Source organism: Grampus griseus (assembly GCF_964374135.1).
Source record: "Grampus griseus genome assembly, chromosome: 10".
NCBI lineage: Eukaryota > Metazoa > Chordata > Mammalia > Artiodactyla > Delphinidae > Grampus > Grampus griseus.
This window is the reverse complement of record NC_139004.1, coordinates 34,646,665-34,673,596: the sequence shown is the minus strand read 5'-3', so window position 1 is coordinate 34,673,596 and position 26,932 is coordinate 34,646,665. Positions and strand designations below refer to the sequence as shown.

Below are 26,932 nucleotides of genomic sequence, written 5' to 3'. Positions count from 1 at the left end.
TGGACTGAATGGAGGTGCTCTATCCCCCAGTGGGCGCAATGTCCCTGCAACAGTCCCAACTCAGGGCTTCGGCAGCCACTGAGTCCAACTCCAACTTTTTACAAATGTAGGACCGCACGGACTACACCCCCGCCTTTGGATCGGTTACTCAGCCTCAAGTTCACCATCACTCTCATTAGTAACGGGGTCTTTCATATTCCTTTATGATGGTAAATATGACTGATTTCTGCAAGTGTAACTAAATGACTTTTAATAAGCTTGCTTGAAGTGGTGGTGGTAATGGCTCTATTTTCAGAGCCTGAGATGATTCCTACCCTCATCCTTTTATTTTGTTTAATTTTCCAGAAAATAGCACTAGAGCTCTTTTTCCTGAGGTTTCTGTGGTGGCTGAATATTCCCAGCAAGGAGAGGGGTAGGGGAGCGGCTAAGAGGGAATTGCCGGCCATTTTGCAGAGGATGCTCTTTAGCAAGAATGTGGTTCCCCTCCCTGAACTTGAACTCTGCCTTCATGAAGTTCTAGTGTACACGTCTCTATTTCTGTACAGATTTCAGTCCCAGTAGTTAAAAGCTGGTCATTTTGGGGATAAGTTAGGACTAGTTGGGGATAGTTAGGACTAGAAAAAGAGGCAAAGCAGATCACAAAACCAGGATGGAGGCTTTTGCGGCAAAGCTTTGGGAGAGATGAAGGAAGCGGAAGGGGGAGTCCCCCCAGCCTGAGACCTACACTTCTTTATTCATCAGGGTGGCGAGGAAGGGGACGCGGGTCAGAACACGTGTAAGTACGGCTGACGGCGCCGGGTTTGGTGCTGCGTCTCAGCGGAGTCAGCAACTCCGGGTGAGAACATCGGAATAGGGGGTGAATACTCAGAGGGAAGGAAACAGGCACAGAGAAGGAACTGCCGTCATACACAAAAGCGGAAATAATTGACCAGCTTCATGCTGAGACTTTAGGGGAGAGAGATCCCGAAGCTTTTTCAGTGTATAAGGAATGGTGAGTGGAAGTCAAATATACAGAACCCATCGCGACAGACTGAAGATGAATTAGGTGTTGCGCGTTCTTTAGCGTACTCGCTTTAGTGTTTTGTTTTGGTGAATATAAAAATGTTTGCAGGGCCTTTCATGGGTTTACTCACAAACTCAGTCTTATTTTTCACAAAAAGCCTTAATCCTTAATTATGACTTTTCCTATCACAGGATATTCAAATCCCTCGTGGCTGGGGATAGATGAATAACTGTACTCTATAAATTAGAAGACACGACAGTGCACATCTCAGGGCACAGCAACTGATGCGAATCCTCATTTCAGCAGAAGCTACTTTCCTTTCAGCTCATGGAGTATATTGGTGGTCAGCTGCTTCAACAGCCCAACGGGTGCCGGGAGGCGAGCAGACCTTCACCTTCTTTGAACTGGGGAGGATTAAAATTCTCAGAATTAGGAGCAGCTGCTGCCTTCTATGGGAGAGTCTGAATATTATCTTTGAGGCAAACAGCTCTGTTTGAGATAATCTAACAACTTTAATGGACCATTTGAGTCTCTGCATGTAAGGTTCAGCTCCACCATTCTTGGGGAAGCTCTACACATGAAATAACCCCAATACAGGTGCTTCACGATGAGAGTCGGGTGTTCCATTTGGTGTTGTGTGTTCAGAAACACAGATTGGATGTTTCTTTAGCAGAACTATCTGCTTGTACAGCTAGCGAATTTTTTTTTTTTCTATATCTCCATGGAGATTGTCTTACACCTAAAAGGTAGTGTTTGTGTTTGGCCAACGTGATGGTTACTTTTATGGGTCGACTTGGCTAGGGTCTGGTGCTCAGATGTTTGGCCAAACAACTAGATGTTGCTTTTAGATGTGATTAAGATTTACATCAGCAGACTTTGAATAAAGCAGACTCTTCTCCAGGATGTAGATGGGCCTCACCCAACCAGTTGAAGGCTTTAAGAGAAAAAAGATAAGCTACTCTCTGAAGCATCAGTGCACACACCTGCTGTTGCTTTTGATTTCTGGAAGGCATGTAGCTTCAACTTGTAACAAAATATTTGTAGTCTTCAATAAACTGTGGTATTTCTTTAAAAAAAAAAAATGGGGCTTTCCATTAGCCTCAAGCCTTTGGCAAAGTCTTGTAAAAGTCTGCCCGGCCCAGTGTGGGGCGGTAGCCAGGGGAGCAGGGTCCCTGAGGCTGGAGCAGTGGCCACCAGCAGTGCCACCGTCAGAGGGCGGGGGGCCCAGCAAACGGCAGCCCCTGCAGTGTAGAGGAAGACGAAGCCAGGGGAGGAACCTCAGGCACGCGCTCCAGAGCCGTCAGGAGGCAGCCCCTGGAGACCCTCATGGGAACAGTCTGGGGACTTTTTTCAAGACAAGTGGATGAATATGTAGCAGTAAAGCCAGCAGGGACGCTGGCCATAATCATTTGGGAATAAAAAGGAGGCTGGTGAGGCCAGGGATGTGTGAGACTCCTGGGGAGCAGCCTCCTCTAAGGCTGTGCCCGTCCAGGGACAGGAATGGTGGCTTCTAAGGGCGGGCAAGAGGCAAGGAGCCATGCAAACTGGAAAAGGATGGCCTTCTCTCAAACGCGGCCTGGATGCTCATCCGAACTCACAAACTGCTGAAGAAACAGAATCTGCTTAAATCTGTTCTTTTCACCCTTCTCAAAAACATCAAAAGCTAATATTTTGCAGACAGCTCTAGGCTGGCCATGCTGGCCCGGCCTCATGGGGTCCAACACAAACACACCTGATCTAGATTTGGCCGGCATCAGGAGGCCCAAGAAGCGGCCAAGGAATTAGGAGAGGAATCTGAGGACTGTTTCTCATCCCGAAAGCCCTCCACTTGAAATAGCTCTTGCTTTGGAGGAGCTGAGTGAGCGTGTGCAGAGGAGGGGGAGTGGGGATGTGGGGAGAAGCGTATGAATCCATCCGGGTTCAGGTAAAAGGATTTTGATGCTGACCTGTCACTGGAAACAGATCTGACTCCTTCTTCACGGCGATGAGTATTTGTACTCTTTTCTCTTCACAGTCAAGGGTATCAGTGAAGAGTGACGATGTGTGACATATGGGTTCCGTGGGGACTTTGCTCTGGGCCTCAGAATGTTGTCTGCTGGAGACAACAGGCTGGAGGTAATGACCTTCCATACCACAGAATCGTAGAAATCTATTTTTCGCGGATTACGTGGCAGCAGACTAAAGTCAGTGATCCTTCGTGGGCTGTTATTTTAGCCATGAGGGGGCATTCGGTGGAGTTGGTGGTTTTCACCTGGATCTTAGGAAATCACCAACAGTGCTCCTCCAATGGATGGATGACATCTTCCTGCATGATGTCACACATGACATGAGATCTTGCGCACACAGCAGGAAACGAACAACTAAGTATCTGGATGGCAAACAGAGTACCCCTGATCCCTAAGAGTGTGACATTACCAGTATTGACATCGTGACATCTAGGAAGCTGTGGAAGGGCTCCGAGGCCTGCCTGTGGCTCCTCCACTCTCTTTCATTCTCTCAGATCCAGCCTGCATAACCCCGCTCCCAGTTTTCTCTGTCTTCCCTTCACCCTTTGAGTTATGGTGACCCCTAAGTTAGTGAGGTGTCTTCCAGACGCAGACCCTAGTACAAGTAGCTTATTTGGGAAGTGATCCCTGGACAAACTGATAAGAAAGTGGGGAAGTGAGACACAGAGAGAAAGTGGCCAGTGAAGCGGGCACTAGCCATCCAGTTCCACTGTGGGCAAGTGCAGCTGAGGCCCACTGGGGACCTCTGAGGGCGAGTGGAGGACACACGCCTCCAAGTTGTCCCTGATGGGGGTGAGGGAGGTGGGGCGTGTATATACCAGGTTTTAACAGTCACTGGGTGAGGCCTTCTGGGGGGCATTCATTCCCTGGCACTAGCCTGCGCCACATGCATCTCTTGGATGGCCAGAGAAGGCTCTCAGAGAGACTGGAAGGTGCTAGCAGATGAGACTGTGCTAGGTGCACACACGATATGCATCGGGGATACGGGTGGGGCTCTGACAGCATTTGCTCTATCCTTTATTTCTTGTTCTTCATCCTCCTTGTCTGAAAAAGATTAGTACTGCCTGCGGTTAATATAGTCTCTTACAAACAGCTAATTCGCTGGCTACCAAGCCAGCAAAGAGAGAGGCAGAGGAGAGTCAATATTCCAGCCAGTCCGCTGCCTCATTTCTTATAGGTCTGGCTGGTACTGGGGGCCCAGGTTTATTTTCTGGCTTAATAGCCCCTAGTTTTCTACTGACCACATTTTAACAGACAGCGGATTTCCCAGACCTTGGCACACATTCTGCATGTTGGGGTGAGCTACTCTCTCTTGTGGCCTCCGTTTCCCGCTTTGAGGTGACACCTTGGAAATGAAGCTCTGATAGCGGAAGCTCCTTAACACTTCTTCACGGGGATCAGCTTTCACGTGGAGCACCGGGGAGGTGGTAATGTGTTGCTATGACGGTAAATGACACTTTGACCAACCCCGGCAGAGGTGGACACCACGTGGAAGCACGAGGGATTCAAGCCGCTTCAAGGACTCAAGCTAGAACAGTGGGAACAATGCATTCTCCTTTCCTCACTCTGTGCCGTGCCTGGCAGAACCTTGCAGCAAACTAGGAAGTCAGGGAAAGACATCCCTGGCTGGGGGAAGGTTGGTGAGATGCTGTTATGTGGAGAGAGATGAAAAGATAAGCAAACTGTCTTTAAGTGGGACAGAGAACAGAAAGTCTCCAGAGGCGCATTTAAGAAACCCATAGATTTTGCTGGGATGACCATAGAAGGGGAAATTGCATTATAGATGATTATCTCTGGTCAGATGTCCCCAGATCTTTTACTGGACGCTTATTTGTGGTGACCTGTTACTCCACCACCAAGGCCTGGCTGAGAAGCCCCGATTGTTTTATCAGGGGCTCCACAGAGTAACCTCAGGGCCCGAACCCCACGAATCGTCTTTGTCCTATCTTCTCAACCAGCATATGAGTATCCCAAAGCTGGGACTCTCTCCTAGGGATTTGTGTGTCCCCCACAGAGCCCTGGAGTTAATAGATGTATAATAACCGCCAAATGAATAAATCACAAGACCTAGAGTTTCTGCCAATATTCCTGATCACAGAAGCCCTCAATTTCCTACTCTTTCACTCTTGACAGCCCTACCCGAACTGTGGAAAAACTGTAGTAAAGGTTCCTACTGTGTTCAGCCTGAAATAATTTACCAAATCTTGTGCTCTTAACTTACACACAAAGAAATTTAAAAAAATTTAAATTTCCCTTCCCAGAGAAATTTAAAAAAATTTCTGTCCTCTACATAAGATTCATTTCAAAATTATAGCTGAGATATGTTAATATTCCCTTCCATCTTCTTTTCTTGTGGACTCATCCTGTTTTATTTTAAATTTTATTTATTAAATTAACATACAGTAAAATGGACTTGGCTGTGAGTGCATGTATGCACGCACGGATAATTCGATGAGATTTAACACATACATAGATTTGTGTAACCACCATCGCAATCAGGATTCCCCGAAGTTCTATGACTTCACAAAACTCCCTCATCCTGCCCTGTTGGATTCACACTCTCCCCCACTCCTGCTCATTGTCACTATAGTCGTCCTTTTCAGAAGGTCATAGAAGTGGAATTAGGTTGTGTACAAGTTCATGAGCACGATGCATCTGGGGTTTTGTATGTTGTCATATGTACCAGTAGTTTGTTCTTTTTATTGCTGAGTAGTATTCCATTTTATGTAGTTGAGCCATTCACTCAACAAAAGACATTTGGGTTATTTCCAGTTTTTGCCAGTTGTGAAGAGGACTGCTAGACACATCTGTCTACAAGTTTTTGTGTGAACATAAGTTTTAATTTCTCTAGGGTAAATAGCCGAGGTGTATCATATATCTATGTGTAACTTTATAAGAAACTGCCCAAGTTTTTTCCAAAGTGTCTTTACCATTTTGCATTCTCAATGTATGAGTTCCACATCCTTGTCAGCACTTGGTATAGTTAGTTTAAAACATTTTTTTAAATCGATTTCAGTAAGGTATAGTGATATCTCATCATTGTTTTAATTTACCTTTCTCTAACTACTAATGATGTTGAATATCTTTGCATGTGCTCATTTGCCATCGTATATCTTTGGTTTGTTTCAAGAGTTGTTTTTTTTTTTTTTTTTTGCGGTACGCGGGCCTCTCACTGTTACGGCCTCTCCGGTTGCGGAGCACAGGCTCCGGATGCGCAGGCTCAGCGGCCATGGCGCACGGGCCCAACCGCTCCACGGCATGTGGGATCTTCCCGGACCGGGGCACGAACCCGTGTCCCGTGCATCGGCAGGCGGACTTTCAACCACTGCCCCACCAGGGAAGCCCGTTTCAAGAGTTTTTTTCCTTAATTGTTGAAGCATAGTTTTAGGAGCTGCTTTAAGTCTTTGTCTGATAGTTTTTTTAAAAAATAATATTTATTTATTTATTTTGGCTGCACTGGGTCTTAGTTGCAGCACACAGGATCTTTAGTTGCAGCATGCATGCAGGATCTAGTTCCACGACCAGGGATCGAACCCAGGCCCCTCGCATTGGGAGCTTGGAGTCTTACCCACTGGACCACCAGGGGAGTCCCTGTCTGATAGTTTTAACACTGTGTTATGTTGGGGCTGGTACTTATTTATTGTCTTTTCCCTTGTGAGTTGAGATTTTCTTGGTTCTTCTTATGCTAAGTAATTTTGGGTCACATCCTGAACATTTTCAAGATCTTGTTTAAATCCTAAGGAGACTACTGATTTTTGTTTGTTTGTCTGTTTCAGCAGACAATCAATCTGGTTAGGTTCAGGTCACAAATTCCAGTAAGCCTTCTTCGGACTGTGGTTCCAATGTTGGCTCCGTTTTCAAAGGCTCTGCAGTGCTTTTCAGATTTGTTCCATGTGTGTGCTACCCAGTGGCCAGTCTGGGACTTGGGTGCTGGTCTATCTCACAGCAGGATTGTCAAAGCCTTTGACATGCTCTTTAGATCCGTGCATGCTCAGCCTGAAGGTGAGCCCTGTAGTTAATATAAACAACTTTATGGAATTACTGTCTTGATCTCCTTCTCTCTGTGATCTACCTGACACATTATGACTTTCTGAGGCCTGGCTCCTGGACCCCTCAATGCTGCCATGCAACTCCCAGGACTATGTCTGCATCTCAGACCAAGCAGTGGGAGAACAGAGAGGAAAGAGCAGTGGGAAGTCTTCCCATGTTTCTGGTACCACGGTTCCTCTGTTCAGAATGGAGGAGTCTCCTCCATCAGAGTTTTGGGCTTCTGTCTGACGGCTGCTGCTGCTTCTCTGCTCCCAGAAGATTCTCTGGGAGTGCCAATTTGATGACACTGTGAATTCTGGTCTCCTTCCCTGAGTTGCCTGCTACCACTTACTTTTTGGAATTCTCAGACAGCTGCTCCACGTGTTCTGTCCATGGTTTCTAGTTGCCTTCAGTAGGACAGACGGGATGGAGTGTGGTCACCTTGTCCAGAACCTGGAAACTCACACTGTTTTCTGTTTGTTTGCTTGTTTCTGTTTTGTTTTTTTTTAATTTTAAGAATACGTCCTTCTCACTAGCCAGTTGTACAGTTAGGGCTCAAAAATCTCATCCATAATATTTGCTTCCTTTTCTTTTTTCATCGTAAGAGCAGACTCATCTCTCTCCTTCCCCCAGCTCATTAGCTGATCTGTTTACACTGTATTTAATTCCTTATCAAACCTCAGGCATTTGTACCTTCCTGATCCTCTGACCTACCAACCAGGCCAATTCTCAAACACTGAATCTCTCCATTACCTGCCTTTCTGGTCCTGTGTCTAGAGCACTGTGGCTCTGCCTCATATCAAATTCATACTACAGAAAATCTAACAGCCTGGACTTGGGTGATGTATGGCAATATTTATCACATTCATATGATGTCTTTTGTCATTCTAAATTATGTAATCTTAAGCCATTTTCGTTAAACTTGGGAACAAGAAAGGAGAGGCTGTTACTGTTATTAGCTAATAGTGATTCAGAAGCTCTAATGAATGCAATAAGACAAGAAAATAAAATACTAAGTGCAAAGACTGGAAAAAGATTTTTCTTTTGTGATGAATATGATTTCATTTCTAGAAAATTCAAGAAACTATAGCAAGAGAAAGCCCACTAAAATTGAAAAGAGAATTTGGTAGGATGACTGGGTACAAGAAAAATCTATTTTTTTAAACAGATTTTTTTCTATCCCAGGAAATGGAACAATATTCCATTCAAGAAAGCAGCAAAAATTATAATACTCTCAGGAAGAAATCCTACTCCTAGGACTCTATTCCAAGGATTGGCAAACTAGGGCTGGCAAGCCAATCTGTCCTGTGGTCTGTTTTTGTATGGCTTTGGACTGTGACCTCAGAATGGTTTTTACATTTTTATAGAGTTGTAAAAAAAAAAAGAAGAATGTGCAACAGAGACCATAGGAAGCCCACAAAGCCTAAAATATTTACTATCTGGTCCTTTATAGGAAAAGTTTCCATTGAAGTAAAAGGACCAGTATAAAAGGATACATGTGCATGGGTGTTTATTGCAGCACATTGTATGGCAGAAAAATGGAATAAGGCAAATACCTGTTAACTGGAAAATGATAGAAAAATGTTGTGACACAATCATTCTATAGAATATTATGCAGCTACTAAACAGAATGAAATATAACTACCCCAGCTGATGTGGAGGGATTTTATATGTATATTCATATGTATATGAAATTCAGGATACAGTGAAAAGCAGGATGCAGAGAAATGTACATAATATGCTTTTAAAAAAAATAAATTTATTTATTTATTTTATTTTTGGCTGTGTTGGGCCTTTGTTGCTGCACTCGGGCTTTTCCCTAGTTGTGGTGAGCAGGGGCTACTCTTTGTTGTAGTGCGCGGGCTTCTCATTGTGGTGGCTTCTCTTGCTGCAGAGCACAGGCTCTAGATGTGCGGGTTTCAGTAGTTGTGGCATGCGGGCTCAGTATTGTGGCTCGTGGGCTCTAGAGTACAGGCTCAGTAGCTGTAGCACATGGGCTTAGCTGCTCTGCAGCATGTGGGATCTTCCCAGACCAGGGCTCGAACCTGTGTCCCCTGCACTGGCAGGCAGATTCCCAACCACTGTGCCACCAGGGAAGACCCCATAATATGCTTTTTATCTCTCTCTCTTTTTTTTTTTTTTTTTTTTTGGTAAGACAAGCAACCCAATACTTCATATAAGTATATGAATTTAATATAATTATATCGACATGGATAAGAATTTAGAAAGGCGAAAGGGGCATGAATACTTTTGGTAGGCCTCAGAGGTTTTTGAGTGAGGAGGAATTGACTGGAGCTGTGGCTTGGGGATATTCACCTTTAGAATGCAATCTTTACTACTAATCACCCAGAATTCTAATTTAAAGGTGGCCAACTTCCTCTCTCTCCCCAAGACCCTTCTGTTCGATGGATTTCTCTCTTTCGGAATCAGTGTCCTTGGATTCTACTTTAGCAGCTGAACAGCTCTTTTCCTTTGGCAGCAGTCTGAGTCAACCCTGACTCTGACCTCCTTCCTCTGCAGTTCATCCTCTGCCCCCAGTAGCAGCAGAAGAGAGGTACTGCCATTATTGTCCCATTGAGTGCTGACTACGGAGTCACCATTGCACCATCGGCCTTCCAGGTGTTGGACCCCTTTTTGCATGTGACGTCACCTCTGTAATGGGAGTTAATGAAGGCTGTGTCCCAGTTATCTCACCAGGGGTGAGATGAAGCTAGACCCTTCATGACTCCTCTCCATGACATAGCTTTTCCGTTTTACAAGACACCTCTGCAGGAATACACCGAATACGTTGTTTCACTACCTTCAAATATAGACCTGGCCTGGCTTTGGATTACAGGTGCAGGCAATCAATAAGCTTTATGTCTTTGATGTCCCTTGTCTATTAAGTTTACTTGGCACTTTACCCATTTCTGTACTCATTCCTTAATTATTTGCTTTTGTCTTCCAACAGAGGGAGTACCCAAGGACCCTAGTATTTGCTACTGAGTTACCAGGTAGTGTGACATTCCAATTATTTATTAGCAGGTTTTCTAGATTTCAGTATTGCCTAAACATGTGCTAATAGGTTGTTTTGCAAAACACGATTAAGTTTTTAAAATATTCAGGCATTATTAAAGATGTCTTCAATAAAGGTTAAGTTAATAAAATCAGTTTTTACCTCGTTACAAAGCTTATGTTTTCAGCAGTAAGATTGCCAGGTTTGTGGTCTGCTAAAAGGTTTAAACATCTGTACGCAGGAATCATGCATTCATGTAGTGGCTAGTGGCCAAAAGACAATGATCTGCAATCATCATCATGTTCAATTTTAACCCATATATGTTTCAGTGAGATCTGTGCAGTATGACCAAAGTTATCTTGGACATCTTTGGGGCAGAGTTACGGTGAGTCAGGGTTGATAACTCCCAACTTGTGGGACTTGTGGACAACTTCAAAAAAAGGAGAGCAGACAGATTAGTCTTATCCAAGGAAATTTTTAAAAATTAGAGAGAAGCAACTGTTTCAGGGTTCTTCCAAAAATCTTAAGAGAAAATTAAAACAAGTGACAGACTGGAAGAAAACATCTGCCAACTATTCCGTGGAGAAAGGCCCAGTATCCAGAGGATACTAAGTGTTCCTACAAATCAAAAGGAGAAATCCAACCACCCAATGGGCAAAGGATATGAGACACACGAAGAAGCACTCACTTCCACTGGCTGTCAGTGAAATGCAAATTAAGACAATAAAGAAACACCATTTTTTGCTCTCCAACTGGCAAAGCCTAAGATGACTGATATTACGATGTAAAAGCAAGGATGCAGAGGAATGGGTACTGTCACACACTGATGCAAATATAAACTTATGAAACACTTTTGCAAAGGCAAATGGGGAGTACTCATGAAAATTAAAAATGCATACCTGCTGTTGTTCTCCCCAGTTCTACTTCTAGGCATCTACCTCAAAGGAGCACTCATGTTTGGAGTGGACTCGATCTCTTTGACTCTTAGTGGCCCAAAATCTGTGCTTAGACACACGATGGTTGGCTGCAATACGTCTCTGTTTACTCCCAGTCCTTTTGGGCAACCCCAGCTCCGACCAAACATTGATACCAGACTTTGGGGAGTCCCTGTGGCACTCACTCTGGTTTCCCTGCCACTGGGCCCCCTTTCAGATTTGCTCAGGTAGCTGCCCAGGGTTGGGCTTTTGTTCATGATATGCCTGATTAGTGATGTAGCCTAGATGTGCTCGGGAGGGAGCTTCCCTGCTTTATAAATGCTGCCTGAACGGCAGCCGTCTACCTGCCAGAAGAGGAGCACAGAGTGCCGGCGGCTGCACGAATGTCTCTGCGTGGTGTTTCATTGCCTCCTCTGAAGCCCTGTGCTGCAACTAGCATGCCTTGCTGTGGAGCTGCACGTGTATGTTTTAGGCTTAAGTAAGTTGTGGTGCAGACCATCCATTAGAGAGCGGGGCTGGTCCACGGAGTCCCGTTATTACACGAGGCCAACACCAAACCATGGCCATCTCCACCCGGAGCAGAACGGCCACTGCAGGGAGGGGATAGTCCCACTCTTGTGTGTGCTGTATTTTTGAAACACGGTACTTTTCAGCAGGTGGGCTCATCAGTGATTTCAGGGTGGTAGACGGTGGACACAGCAAACCTGCTGTTTTCAGATCTTCCCTGTACAGCATCACTGACAAAGTCCCTACTCTCATTTCCGCCTTAACTATCATTATTCCCCCTTTTTAATCAATGTAAGGAAACGAAATACACTTTTTCTCCTTGGAAGTGAGAAAATACGGTACCAACTATCTTCCCCTGGCAAATGAGTAAGGTGAGCCCAGCTTGTGCTGCTGTTATTTAAAGACCATCTCCTTCCCTTCAGAGGGCGCCGACGGAGCCTGCGGGGACCACCCATGTACAGATACACGCCTACTGTTCCCCATCTGTGAGCTTCCTGGTTTACATAAAAGTTGGCACTTTTCTGCAGGGTTATTCTGATCTCTAGATAATAGTATCTGCTGGGAAACTTATTTTTGAAATACTTGTATGAAAATTATCATGTCAAGAATGTATACTACTGCTGTGATGAGATCAGGATGCCTCAGCTGCCTTCTGAAAATCTGAAATGACTCTCCTATGAGAAGAAATGTTATTTTAAGGCATTTCATTAAATGAAATAGGTGTTGGGAAAATTGGTTGTTTGAAAAAGATTCAACTTAGAGCCTCAGCTTATACTGCATTCCAGAATAAATCCCGAATGAGTTGAGTGTGAAAAATAGAACAATAAAAAAAACTATAAGAAAATTTAGGAAAGCATTAAACAAATACCAGGCAATGGACAATCCATTATTATTGCTGTTACAATGACCCTTTCTGAGTACAAAAGCACTGGAGGAAGTTGTAGAAGAAAAGATCAACGAATTTGATAAGATAAAAATAAATAAAGTCCCTATATATTATAATGCACTTTACAAAGACTAGTCACTATTCCTGTTGGTAAAACAAAGGGACAAGGGCAAGATGCTTCCTGGAGAACCTAGAAGTAAAGGAATTGATGTCGCCTTATAAGAGTTGAACTGGCAAAAATCTTCACGACCGTGAGATAGAACCGAGAGAATACAAGATGTCAATCGTTGTGTCTGCTCTATCCATCCTGTTTATAAAACAGAAACCTCCCCTGTCACACCCTCTTTTGCCTAGGTGGACACTTTCTGAAACACAAGACCTCTCTTCCTCCCTGGCCACATCTGCCTGGACCAGAGGTACATTTCTGACTCAAAGACAGCACATTCTTAAGCTCGCCATCAGCAGCTGTCCTGAAGGCCTAGAAAAGATAAATCGGGCCAGTCAAGTTCTCTTTCTCATAACTTTGAGCTAAGAAACAAGCAAATAATTAGCTTGTTACCTTGGGAACAGAGTTAAAGGATGCTTTCAGGTACAGCTGGGGCCAGAGCAGACCAAAGCCATGAGCGAGCAGGACCCAGGGTCAGCAGGGCCAGCAGGTTGCGAGAGCAGACGTGCACAGAGGTAGCAAGAGGCCCCAAGGGAGGCACGGGGCGTGTGCTGGCCTCTGGAGCCGTGCTGGTTCCCGATGACCCCCTTAACCCCAACCCGGGTCCTGGCTCTGGCTCCCGTTGCAGCTTGGAGGGCTCTCAGATCTCATGGCTGTATCTCAGGGGGATTCATCACCATGCAGGCATCCTAGGCCTGAGCTAGCTCAACTGGGTTTCTATGTCTGAAAATCAAGGGGGCCAAAGTAAAACTGATTATTCCTATGACCTGAAGCAATGTGACTTGGGGTTCACCCTAGAGAGGCAGGAGCCGGGATATAATTATAGTTTAGTAAGTAGAGACCTAACAAGTGGTTTCTGTCTTTTCTGGAGAAAAGGGTATTGTGCACAGAAGAGGGGTGGTCGGGCTGGAGGCTGCCTGTATTGTTGTGGGGATATTCGCTCCCGCGGGCGGTGGATGCCTGGTGTGGCTTCACCGTGACTGTGGGAACCTATCTGTCAAAACTCTTCTCCTTTTTTTGACTCCCTTTGTGCTTGGGGCTGCTTATTTACTAACCTTCCAATAAGGAATCTACTTTTTCCCCTGGGAGAAGGGGCCCTGGATGGAGGCAGTTTAAGAGTTCCTGTCTATAAAAGAACATCCTCCATGGAAAATTAATAGATTGCCTCTCTGGTTTATAGTGAGTTTGATTGGCATTGGACAGCCTTCCTGAGTCCACCCAGCAAGGCCAGATCCTGGACGTTGTTTCATTCACTAAGGTAAGACCACCCTGTCAGGACTCTTGGGAGGCAGCCATCCATCTTTTTTTTCTTTTTTTCCTGGCATTCCGACCAAATCACTGCTTCCTTCTTTATATATGACAATTATTAGCGTTACCTCTTGTCAGTTAATATACTCCACAACCCTCCAGCTTGCTCAAATCATTTTTTTTGTTGTTGTTGTTTGATCTCCAAAGTATGACAGCAAACATTCAATCAATTCTATGAAGACATCAGTCGTACTGGTTATGGGCTGTCACTCCAATAACTGCACGTCTTGGAATCTCAACATTCTGAATTGTTACAGAAAGGACTTTAAGAAATCTGCTTTGCTCTTTTCATCTCTATATACACTGAGTCATCTCAGAAAGGTGCCAATCTATCCTGCTTTTAATGATTCCTAGAATCTATATCCATTTAATTACCTTTTCTGACAAAAATGTCTTTTTCACGTGATCAGCTATAGTTTCAATACAACTGAAAATTTTTTCTTCCTTTTTGAGTCTCCTTAAAGATGAACTACAATTGACTGGTCCCTCTGCCTAACATCAAGTAATACACAGTCTGTCCTCATGCAACTAGGTTTCTTTAACAGGAATCACTCGTATGCAGTTGGTTAGAGGGAGCTGAGGTCAGTATCATACAGCAGACTCATTTGTTGACATAGGATTTTTTTCCTAGTAAATTCAAGTTTTGCATCACCGAGAAAAGGTCGTTAAACACAAAACTAGCAGAGCTGAGCCCAGCAGTCGGGCGGAGGGAGCTCAGGACTGAACACACCCCTCTCCCCACACTCTTCCTCCGAGTCCATTGTGGTCAGTGATCCTTCTTAGAAGGAAGCGCTTCTTCCTTGTTGAGGGGCCCTTCCCATCTTTGTATGTGTTGTTCACGCCTCCATAACTCAGCCCTCAGCCCTTCCTGTATGCTCTTCTACCATGATAGCCTCATTTTGGAAAAAAAATGGCTGTTTTACATAGTGTTTCCTTATGCATTAGGAATTTAACATGTCTTTTAAATTTATATCATTATTTTTACTAGCATTGCAATTGGTTTTCTTAGAGTACTCGTTATGAAATTGCATGGGTTTTGAGAGGTCTTCCCAGTCTTAAATCTTCTACAATCCCTGCTAGTTTTTTTATCATGCAATTTTGCATTTATTCCATTATAGCAGAGGCACCAGTACTTAAGCCAGTTTTTAAATTCCTCATTCACAGCTTTCTTTTTTCCAGGATAAATTACTCTAAACGTTGTAGTCTCTCACAGGAACTACTATTCATTCCTTTACAGATGCATCTTGTTTCAAGCCACAGATCAATATCTGAAAGGTTTGCAGTGAATACGATTGTTGTCGGCCCAACATTTCTTCCTTTGGGGAAAGATACCTCTTTAATTCCCTAAAAATCATGTTCAGCTTGTGTGGAGCAGATGGGCTAAGCCCCGAGGAGTGGGCACAGGATCTAGGATCAGTCAGTCAGAGTGTTTCATTCCCCTGAATGCAGGGACTGCTTCAGAGATGGGTGTATGACCTCAGCCAGGCCAGTCATCCCTCCCTCCAGGGACTTTTGCTAACACTGTTGGAAAAGACCCTGTTTACTGGGATTATGAATTCTATAGACCATGTAAGCCTAGAGCTTTCAGAGGCACCTTCCCACTAAATGGGGAGAGGCTATCAGAGAACCTAGTCGAGTAGCACTGAGAGATGGGAGTAGGGGAATGAGGTTGCATGTGAAGCCAACTGTATTCCTTGGATTTCCTGGTTACATGAGACAATAAATTTCCTTTCATACTTACAGCCAAACATCCTGGCCAATACAAGCTGAACACAGATTAATTAAATTTGTTTGATAAGAGTAATTAGAAAAATCGAACTAAATACTCTAACAGGCAAGTAGAGCTTATTATTTAAAATAAACTTGGTGGATTACTTAATAAAGCCAAAAAAATCTACCTCATAACTTTTTCATCACGACTTTAGCTGCTTTTCTCTGAACCACCTCTCTTCCTGTAGAGAGGCAGAGCTCCCGAGAAAACACAGCGCACCTGGAAATGCTGGGCAGAGCGAAAGGGTGACCTCTTGACTTTTGCATTTCTTACTTTTGAGAACGTAGTATTTTTTCACTTTATGGTGACATATTTTTATTTTGTGGTCCTTGATGATTTCTATGCCTGCCCTTAATCAGGCTTTCTCTAGTCCAATTTATTGGTGCTGGTTTTGGTACTTAAGCATAAGCACTTCATTACACCCATTCTTACTAACCTCATCTAAGTTTATGCTTTGAATTCTCTCATGTTTTCTGAAGCATCGGTAAACCCACTGAGCTGGAATTGTATAGAGCCTGAAAATACAACTCCTCTATTCTATTTTCCAAACCACTGAAAATGATAGTTGAAATGTGGGACACTGAAGCCTACCAGGGATGCTGCAAGCCCGCAGTGCACCTTTCTGCAAATTGGAAAAAGGCGCCTCTTCCTAGGGCAGATACAACTGTGGGCCAGTGCACATGGGATGGAGAGCAAGGGTAGGCTGGGTGTCCGACCCCACTCACGCCTGCAACTGAGCCCCACTGGGCAAAAGGTGACCTATCATGAATCATGTTACAAAGACCCTTTTCATCTTCTTGGGCTATGTGTGCACGAGCTAGGGTCTAGTGTGAGCCTTTTGTTGGGCACAACAGATAAAGGGCAGAGATTCAGGAGAACTGAGTAACAGCTTAGTGAAATGTTAAACTAAGAAAAAAACTTCAGAGTCAGATAAATCTGAATTGATGGGGATAGTATACTGTATGTAAAAGTTTTGGAGTTGGACAGAAATGGACTTTGACTCCAGTGTGGCCACTAAGTAGGCCACCTCCCTGAAACTCCGTTTTTAAAAAATCTGCAAAATAATGATAATACTATATTTCGTAGAATCTAGACTATATCAATTGTAAGACCCTGTCTCATTACAGAGGTTTTTAAAATGAAAAAATGGCCAAGTGAATGGTCAAATGTTTTCCTGACTTCAGAGGTATTAAGACTGTAAAAATTGTTTATTTCAGACTCTATGACATATGGTAATATCCACTTTATAGGTAATGACTCATCTCATTGCCTATAGGATTATGAGGATTAAATTAGATAATGCGCGTGTCAAGTTCTTGACGCGGCCCAGAGTCAGTGCTCAATGAAGCTGCTGTAGGTGTGATGGTTATTCAGAGTTGGTGACAAATGATAACAAAAGGATAGACTTGATAGAGGTCTTCAGGGCCTAGCAAGACGATCTGGATATAGTCTTTCCTTTACGCCAGGGTGAGATAGTAGAAGCCAATATGCACGAGGTAGGTCTAGAAGTAAACCTCAGAGGAAGATGAAAGTACAGAAAATGCACAACAGAAAATAATCCTATGTATTCTGCTGATGGAGACCCAGATCTGAGTAATGATTTTCCCAAATCCCAAATGTTCAGGAGATACATTTTTAAAAAGTGTACTGTTCAAATGGTGGGTTGAAGGTCCTTCTTTGAATGTGGAGTAGGAGAAAGAAAACTTCCAGAATGTTCTGTTCCCTTTTCTAGCGTTTCCTGCTCTCTGACAGCTACTCCTATTACATTACCTGTGATTTCTGAAGTGATCACTGATTGGCTCCCCAGTGAAAACCCTCCTGTGCAACAATCTGTGATGGGCATTTTCCTTTAGGCCTGGAGGGGTCTGTGGAGGGCGAAGAGGTCCAAGACGTGTCAGTCAGACTCTTTCACCTGCCTCCACAGCAGCTGGTTCCTGGACTGGTCGAGGGTAGGCCTCAAGCCAAAGAACAACCATTCATTGTCCTTTGTTGCCAAAGACAATGCTGCCAGTGGTAGCTCACTGATGAAAACCAACGCCAGGATTTTAATAAGTGAAAAATGGCCTGGTTTATGCCGCTGCTTTGGAAGCTGTCTGTTTCTTTCCCTACAGTTTGGGCTTTAATGGCATCTTTAGAGATATGATGAATGGAGGTGGGTATACATGCATATGTTCAAAACACAGCCCCATGTGATGGAAAGCAGCCTAAATGCTATTGTGTATGGGACAGGCAAATGCAATGAAAATGGCTCTCCTTTCTGAAACAAAGACACCGTTCTCTTTTGAGGAGACCCTAAGTTGGTTATTTCTTCCATTTCTGATTTCAACTTGTTTCAACATCAGGACTGATGTAAATGGCGTACAGAGAAGGACAAGAAAGGAGTTTGTGGCAAGAGTTTAATCTACCTAGTTTGGGTTGGCTTGTTATAAGAAAAGGAAATAATATGGAAGTTTTGGTTGACTGATTATGCCATGTAAAAATTAGATATTATGTGGTCACTCCTGAATTAATAGCCTTTAGGGATTTTAAAGAATGAAATTCAAGTCGCAGCTCTAGATCACGATGTCAGAGAAAAAGCAAATTGCCTGAGAAGAGACAGTGGCAACCTGAACTCTAAGCATGTGGGCTGGCTGATGTGTAGATCACAAACACAGCTTCCATTTCCTCTCGGCAGGCCAATTACATGTGCACCCCCCAGCATCTCACTCCTGCCCCGAGGTCCAGAGGCAGGATGTGGCTCAGTTTGGGAGGGGCGCTGAGTCATCATCCCACGCAAGTCATGGTACATCTGTGCCACGCTCCCACCTCCTGACTCTTAGATTAATTAAAGGACTTGGAGGGGAATGAAAATTCCACTTGATTTAATTTCTCCCTAAGAAAAATGCACTCAGTAATGTCATAAATCTCTTGAAACCAGTTTCCTTCAAAGTTGCCTTGGAAATTTTAAATATGTGTACAAGTTCCACCTTGTACTTCCTTAATCTTAACCTTGTGTCTGAGATGCAGTGGTGGAGGGGCTACTCCCTGTGGTCAAGCACCACGAGGGGCTTGTTGAGTAACGGGGCTGAGTCTCAGCGATCCACTGACCTGGGCCCTCCTTGGGTAAAGAGCACATTTGAAAGATGCTTGGCCAGGAGATGGGTCTTAGTCTACTATTTGCATAGAATGAAGTAAGAGTAACACTGGTTTTATTAGCACCGCTGAACTAGCAGCCACTTTCTCGTTAGCAATAGATGTTTGAATTTTAACACTGGTATGAGCCCTACTTATTATTATCTAGAAAACAGAAAGGTCTACTTGCCCAGGGCTTCTTCTAGTATACCTGGATTCTTTGTGTGTAACTTACAGACACCCTCTCTGGAAGATCAATTACATCCCTCAGACCCCGGGCCCCTGCCTCTTGGGCAGCTTGTAGGGCAGCCACCAATGTGCCTAATCCCAAGAATGTGGCAAACTGGATTCATCAATGTATGTTTTCGCACCACAGTTACGGTGAACTTAGAATTAGTTGTGACAACAAGTCATTGTATTCAGAGAGAAACACTAAGTGTATTAGTATAGGCCACTGGTGCCTTCCATAATTAGCATAGTTCATTAGTGTTGGAACAGTTTCATTTTGGTTTCGAGAGTTAGATCTTTTTCAAGAGCAAAACTTTATTATCACTTTCTGGGCAGAAACGGTTTATAAAAGGTCCTTCCCTCTTGTCTCCCCAGGGATGCAAATAGACCGTTAGGAGCTTCCAGTCAGACAATTCTGACAAGCCGGCTCTGGATCCACTTAAGCCTGTTTCCCCTTCCCTCACTATTGGTTTGGGTCACTGACCCCTTTGAGAATCAGATAAACTATGGATATTATCTCTAGAAAAGTGCTCCTGACCTCCAATTTTTTTTTCATGCAGTATTAGGAGTTTTGAGAATTCACGCCAAGAAAGGAGTTTTACATAGGATTTTAAGAGAGACCAATTACACTGAAGTAGTTATCAAAATTTAAAAAATTTTTGTGATATAGAAATATCTATGTGCTTTCATATAAATGCATTAAATAACAAGATCTACTGGTGAGTCTAATAACTCCTGTAATTTTGAAGTACTGATGAGTATAAAAGATATTTTATGATGTCTGCTAACTGTGCTGTGAAATGAAAATGTCTGTGATTTCCGCTGTGACAGGTGCTGCTACTTCTACTGTGGTCTGCTGCCGACATTCATCATTGGAGGGGGTGCTAAACTGAAGTTAGAGGTTAGTGAAAATAAAGATGCATTTTTCCTGCATCCAAGATCCTGGACCTTAAGTCAAGAATCTCAGAGACTCTGGAGATTCTTGGCCTGGTACTGGGCATGGCTCAGGGCTTGGCGGCCTCAACTCTTTCCACTCAGGCCACAGAAGAGAACGTGGGGCTCCCTGTTTCCCTAACTGAAGTGACCTGAGGCTATTGTGAGCTTCCATATTCTGTAGGAAAAGCCAAAAGGGACATTCATAGTGGCTTCCGTTCTGTCCTCACTTATGAGAGGAGAAAGGTGAGGACAAGGGGGACACAGGGAGTCAGCTGTGACCAGGTAACTCCTGCTTTCTCTAGCACAGAGACGAAGCCACAGGGAAGCTGCAGCTTCGTGAAGCTGCCCCAGCCTGGGAGATGGGTCACCGTGTGTCTTCTAGCCTGGTGTGAAAGAAACATTTTCCTCTCACTTTGACAAAGATCTGAGGCATACTATTTTCGAGTTAGCCTGTTGCCTTAACCTCACGGGTCTAGGGATGCTCACTAAAGTGAGGGAGCCCTGCTGGGCAGCCTGTGCCCTGGGAAGGCACAGTGACTCATTCTTTCCTCTCATCCTCCAGGCGGCTTACTGAAATGGCGCTGAAAATTGCGCACCTGGGCCAAAAACAATAAGTATAAGCTGTGGGAGGCGTAAAAGTGTTCCATGGCACTCGAAAATGAGAAATGTCGCTATAATTGTACAGTTACGACCAGTTGGGCTACTGCTGGAAAACACCAGGAAAAGCAAAACTTTCTCATTCGGATGCTAGAGCTCAAGGCTGTATGAGGACGAAAAATTCAAGTTCTAGACGAAAGAAAGTGCTTCTCCTGATGGATGGTAGGAGAGATGACAAACTTCCAAGGAGAGATGCTCTGAAAGCGGCTTCCTTGGCACGGACCTCCTGAAACTCATCCTCACAGCTATTTGGAAGCACATCATGACCTGATTTTCACCAGGAAAATGGCCTGTGAAAGAGGCTCACAGAATATCATCTGCTTACCAATTTTAACTCTTGCTTCATTTATACTTTCTCCCAGGGCCTTTGCTTCGGAAAATCTGGAGGAAAAAAAAAAAAGAAATGAGAGCTTAACCTTTTCTGTTCATCCTAAATTATGTTTTAAAAATAAGAGCTTTCCGAGAGGTCTCTAAAATAGTATAAAGCTTTATCAAAAGACATAAAAGAAAATTTAAATGAATGAAATATATTAGGCTTAAAAGTAGAGATAAAATTTGTATTAATTACTGGTATCGTGCCTTTTTACTCCTCTCTCCAGCATAGAACTCCATGCTCATAGTCTCTGATTTATGTAGATTTATCAAATCTACTTTTGATTTCTAGTATTTTATGATACGAGGGAACCAGAGTAAAGCACGGCTGTAAGCCTTCTGTACTGTGCTCTGTTAATCACAGTGCCAAGATCTTAGAGTCAAAGAATCCTTAAAGAACATTTTTTTTTTTCTTATCCTTTTTGTTTTCTGACCAGCAAACTATGGCTGGTCATGGTGCGGATGCATCCCAACACCAGTTTCTGTAAATCAAGTAGTATGGGACACAGCCATACCGATTCGTTTGTTTATTGTCTAAGGCTGCTCTCACACTGCAAAGGCAGGGTCGAGGGGCTGGGACAGAGACTGTAGGGCCTGCAGAGCTGAAAATATTTACTATCTGGCTTTTTCCAGAAAGAATTTGCTTACTCCTGTTATATATGATGTTAAATCACATTGTGGACATATAAAAACAAGAAGAAAAAAATCCCTAATTATCCCCTACCCAGAAATAAGCTCATTTTGAGATCCATCCAGTCTTCTTTCTGGCCAGTTTTTACAGAGTTAAGATCATACCAATATATGATTTTTGTGCTTTGGGTGTTTTGTTTTTACTCAGCATTATTGGTCCTTCCCTATGTTATCAGAAACTTCTCCACTCTCTTAGATTGCTGCCCACTAGTCCACCAGATGCTGTGTTGAGTTTACTGAATGACTCCTATTTTCTAACAGGTATTCCTGAGATGCCCCCTGAGAGCCCAACCGTGCTGGAGAAGTGTAGGAAATGGCCTTTGTAAAAACCATACCATCCAGGCCCCTACACACAGCGGGCCCTTATGAAATGTCAATGCCCCATCCCCAAATCTTTCTGGATCTCAGTAAATCTCAGATGTCACATTGTTTCATCCATAAATGCTTTAGTCGAGCAGGAGTTTGTAGAGGAAGTGGGGAGAAGAGGGCATTCCAGGCAGGGGAACAACATAAGCAAAGGCCAGAGTGCCCCGCAGCCTCCAGGCTCAGTGGAAAAGAGGCGTGAATGATGTCACTGCTATTTTCTGAATGTGTCTGCTGGGCCTGAGATTGCAGACAGATGTTGCCAGGGAAGGGGACTAAATTTTCTCTTAGTGTTCGGTTTCTTGGGACTCCACCTCTGCCTCCTTATTAAGGGTGTTCAGGCTCATCACAGATGACATATGTCCCTTCCTCAGCTAGTGCCTGTCACCTTCCGGAGAGAAATGCAATCCCATTTGATGCCATGAAGACTGAATTCAGCTCAGCAAATATTCATATCATGTGTAGCTCACTGTGCTGGGCTCTGTGGGCTCATTCTGGCCTCTGTCCCCTGGGCGGACAGACTCTGAGGTCTGGTCCGGGCCACTCAGATGAGGACTATCTTCATACTTGAAGTTCTGCCAAGTGCGGGGCTCTAATTGTTTGGTGGTCGCTGCATCCATCCCCAATACCTAGGATTTCATGGGGTTTGATAGTCCTCCATTGCTCAATGAGTGGCCCCCCTTACTGCCTGTTCCAGAGAGTTCTGGAAGCTTTAGATTCTTGGGAATGAGGAAAACACAAGAGCAGGGCTGCAAAGCTGCTGACATTCATGTCAACGCTGGAGGCAACCAGAGGAGAGCTGGAGGAGGGAAGATCCTGCAGGCAGAACGGGCCATCTCTGCAGCAGCCCGGCTCAGAGAAGCTCCGACAGGCGTGGAAGGGAGCCCCCCAGCCTGGCCGGTGCCCACGTGTGCCTTAGGGGGCACGGCGAGGAGCTGCTTAGTGCTGCGGTCGACCGTCTCCGGAGAGCCGCCCCACACCCGGGCTGGCGGACACCACCGGGAGCCAGGAGCTGTTCCATGCTCTCCTCTGCAGCCCAGCGCGAACTCAAAAGGGCTTTCGCACTGAAGAGGTGCGGGCTGAGGGCCGCCCTGTCTCCGCCAGACCATTTTCCCTTCAGGCTGCAGTTGTCACTGCTCCGGACCACCCCACCCACATGTTTTCCTGATCTCCGGTTGTCAAGACAAACCCTTGCCTAAGGAAGCACAGCCCTGAGGGGGAAGGAGGGGAGTAAGGGATGGCGGGAGAGATGAGAAAGAAGGTGGCCCCCCCGCACTTCTGCCCTGTTTCTCCTGCGCACCCTGCACCTCCACACCTCCCAGCCCAAGTCTCCCCCAGCCCCGCCCCCTCCCCTTCCTCCCGCCCCAGCCCGCGTTCTGATCTTCCCAAGGGGGAGCCTCCTGACTCCTGAGCTTCTAAAAGGGGCACATTCCCATTAGGGATGTGGTCCAGGTGGTTGAACCTGTGCTGACTTTCCCCAGGGGTGCCGCCCTCCTGGACAATATCTGAGGCTGCTGGGAGGAGGCTGGTGCCGGGGAGCCGCTGAGACTCAACCAATACCACCTGTGAGCCCCTGAGGGTCTCCTACTCCCGGTGCCCAAACATTCCTATCGGGGAATCTCTGCGGGCTCCATCTGAGGAGCATATGGTGCTGGGGGCAGTTCCAGGGCGGGGCCCAGCAGACTGCTCTGCCCACCTGCGCGCGCAGAGAAAGCTCTACCTTGGGGCGAGGCCTGGGTTTGGAAGGGAGAAGGAACGCAGCGCTCTGCCTGCTCCTTCGCAAGCCTGGCTCCCTGTGACATCCAGCCCTCACCCACCCAACAGCACCCACTGTGCGCCAGGCTCTGTCCACAGAGTAGAAACAATTCTCTCCCGTTGGCTTCCACGTTACATCACCTCCGTTTTCTGCCCTCTCTCCCTGGCTGCTGCTTCTCAGTCTCCTGTTCAGGCTTTTCTTCTGCAGCCTGTTCCTTAGATGTTGGTGATGGTCAGGGTTTAGTCTTAGACCCTCTCCTCAAGCTACCTCTTCTCTCTGGGCATTCCATTCGTTCCACTCTAGGCAGTGCCTCCTCTAGGGACACCTCCCAGATCTCCATCTTGGCCCTGCTTTATTTCCTGACCCACTATCCAATTGCCCATTTGATGCCCTGCAGATAATTAAAACCCACAGGACGTAGAGCAGAACTGATGCCCTTCCCTGAAGACCTCCGTGCCTTCCTCCCATCCTTTCTCCTCTCGCTGCACAGCACCCACTCCTCCAGGTGCTCATGCCAGTAACCTGCACACCATCCTCTGCCCTGCTCTCCATTAGATCCGTCACTCAGCCCTGGAGTCTCGCCCATTCTACGTCCTCAGTACCCATCCTGCCGTCCCACTGCGCTTCACCCTACTCCACCTGCCTTGGGAAGGAGCTGTCACTCTCCCCCAGACCACTTCAACGGCTCCTTGCTCAGCTCCCTGCATTCATGCTGCCTGCCTTTGGGCTATTTCCTACCTTTCAGTCTTTCCTGTCTTCTGGTCTGGTGTGATTAACTTAATATGTTGATTATTCACAGAGTGAACAAACATGCAATTTTCTTCCCCATCAGAGAGAAAGACCGTTTGTCTGTATAGTCTGTATCTATGCCCTTTCTTTCCTCTGTTGACTTGTCCCTGACATGGTACTTTGGCTGCCTCTGTTATAGTGTGATGAAGATCCACCTTTCATTTCCTTTACGCTTTTTAAAAATACCGAAATAGAAACTTTCATCCCATTTCCCCATCAGGATGGCTGCCCTCTTGTCTCCCATTGAGCGGTTCCTTCCCTGACTCTCAGGAAGCCGCTGCTACATTCCCCTACTCCTAGGAAGCAGTTCTCACGCAGTTTTCTTGGCTGCTAAGGTTTCTCAAAGTCAATTTCAAATTGTCATTCTCAAGCCAAAAAGCAGTGTTTTTGAGTACCATTTTTGTGGCCAGCACTGTTTTAAAAAACTGTGGGAGGCTTAGAAGATTCTAATCTAATCTCTGCTCTCAGAGTCCATAATTCTTGTTCAGGAGACAAGGTGTAAATACAAAAAACAAATGGCAAAATAATAAAGGTTAAAACTGGAGTCTAACAGGAACCAGGGAACTCCTATTTGTCATGGACGTTATTTCCAGATGGTGCCACGAGATTTCTCGCCACTCTCGGTCCAGTTTTCCCGTTGGCGTTAGATTGCTGATCTATTCTCTATCTGAAGGATCCAACTGAGTGAAGGGGTGCTTTTCTTGGTTTAGTTCACATTATCAATGCCTTCGTTTCCAATTGCGGCTAATCTCCCCATTTATTTATTCTTTTGTTACTTAATGGGACTCAGTGACAGGGGATTCAGTTTGCATGAAAGATCTGCCACAAAAGAAAGTTAGCTGTGTGGTGCCCGGGCACTGGAATTTGCCAAGCATGGGGTTTCCAACCTCTCTTCATCTTATTATATACTATGAGGATGAGTCATGCCTGAAAAATGTGGTGATTTTCAACTGCACTTCTACTTGAATTGTCTTCTATTGAAAAATCCGGCTTAAGAATTGGCTCACGTGCTCTAGTTCACAGAAGGGTAAATATCCCATTAATGTGCAACATCTTGTTTCTGTTGTCACAGGCAGGCAGCACAACTTTCCCCAGACTGGGGGCAGAGCTGAGATGCACTAGAAGTTCCCTGTGGGGTAGCAAAGGGTGCCGGCAAGAAGGGGAAGAAATCGCTCCTACTAAGTAACACTGATGTCTGAGCCATTGATGGTCCCCTCCTGCATCTCTGCATCAGCCTTGCACTCTGAGGGAGCTGAGGGAGTTCAAAGGGATCTGGGCCACCAATAGTCTCTATATTTGAGCTCAGAAGCTACTCGCCATTGGCTAACAAGGCTGAGCTGCACCAAGGTTCGTGTGTGGGGTCCTAAGCCCCTCTTCCGTGGACTTTTCCAACAGGATGGCTCAACACCTGAGCCATCGGATGGCAGACTTATTTGACGTGAGAAGCGGGGAATAAAGTGGGAGCCCAGGCCTGTGGGGCTTGGTGGCGTAGGGTTACCAGAAAGGTAAGACTTTCTAAGAGGAAGTCTGCTAGAAGTAGGGTTAGGGAACAGCAATTTCACGCCACCCTGAGGAACACCCCTCTGGCACGTGTCTGTATCCCCAGGACCGGTCAGTCCTCCCACAGATGGTCCACGTGGTGCTCCTGGTCAGTAGAGGGAATGGGAGCAAATCTGTGGAAGGGATCAGGGTTGCTGCAGACCGTTTCCTAAAGGGAGGCATGGAAGTCATGCTTTATTTTGATGTCTGCTATGGGAGCACTGGTTGTAGTTATTTGTTTTCATATAAAAACATTTCTCTTTGTCCTCTGCCATCGCAGTTATGAGCATGTAATATCTGATAATTGAATACTCTCCGTGAATGCAAAAAAGTTTCCAATCCTGAGAAAAGAGTAGGCCATGGCTTACTCTCCCCAGTACCAAATATTCCTTTAATAATTGGTAACATTGAACAGATGTAGACATTTTAAAAATGTGGGCTGGCCTCCTGACTTTTCATTTGATTTGAAAAGACTGATTTACTGCTGGGAAAACCTCTTCTCAGAGGAGAGCTTTGTGTGAATTTCATTAATTCCTTTACTTCGTGGCCACAAGGAAGATGGGACCACCATTATTACCAGCCCATCCTGTGCGATTTAGATGTATTTGAACCCAAAAGCACATCTGTCCCGTGGGCTGTCAGAACTCTACTATTCTACTAGAGTTAAGCGAGCTCTGTATTGGAAGCCCACAACATCCTCATCTCTGCCATTCCCTCAACCCACCCCCTGCTGGGAAAAGACCTAAACTCAAGGGTACAAGCCCGATCCTAGAGCCATACCAATCTAGAACAAGAAGACAAAGTATTATGTTCTTCCTAAGCCAGTGGTTCTTCAACCTGAATGTGCAGAGGAGTCGCCTGGTAACTGGTTTAACCTGTGGAGTT

The 26,932-nt window shown here is 45.1% G+C and overlaps 1 protein-coding gene across 1 annotated transcript in view; it reads right to left on the bottom strand.

Moving 5' to 3' along the window:
• Window positions 1-26,932, bottom strand: part of KIF6 (kinesin family member 6) — a gene marked incomplete at both ends in the record, with an annotated part of 383,803 nt that overhangs the window by 45,782 nt on the left and 311,089 nt on the right. Inside the window, one exon of the mRNA XM_082663489.1 lies at window positions 20,864-20,919. Within this exon, the coding sequence (XP_082519615.1) occupies window positions 20,864-20,919 (56 nt within the window). The remainder of the gene's footprint in view (window positions 1-20,863; window positions 20,920-26,932) is intronic.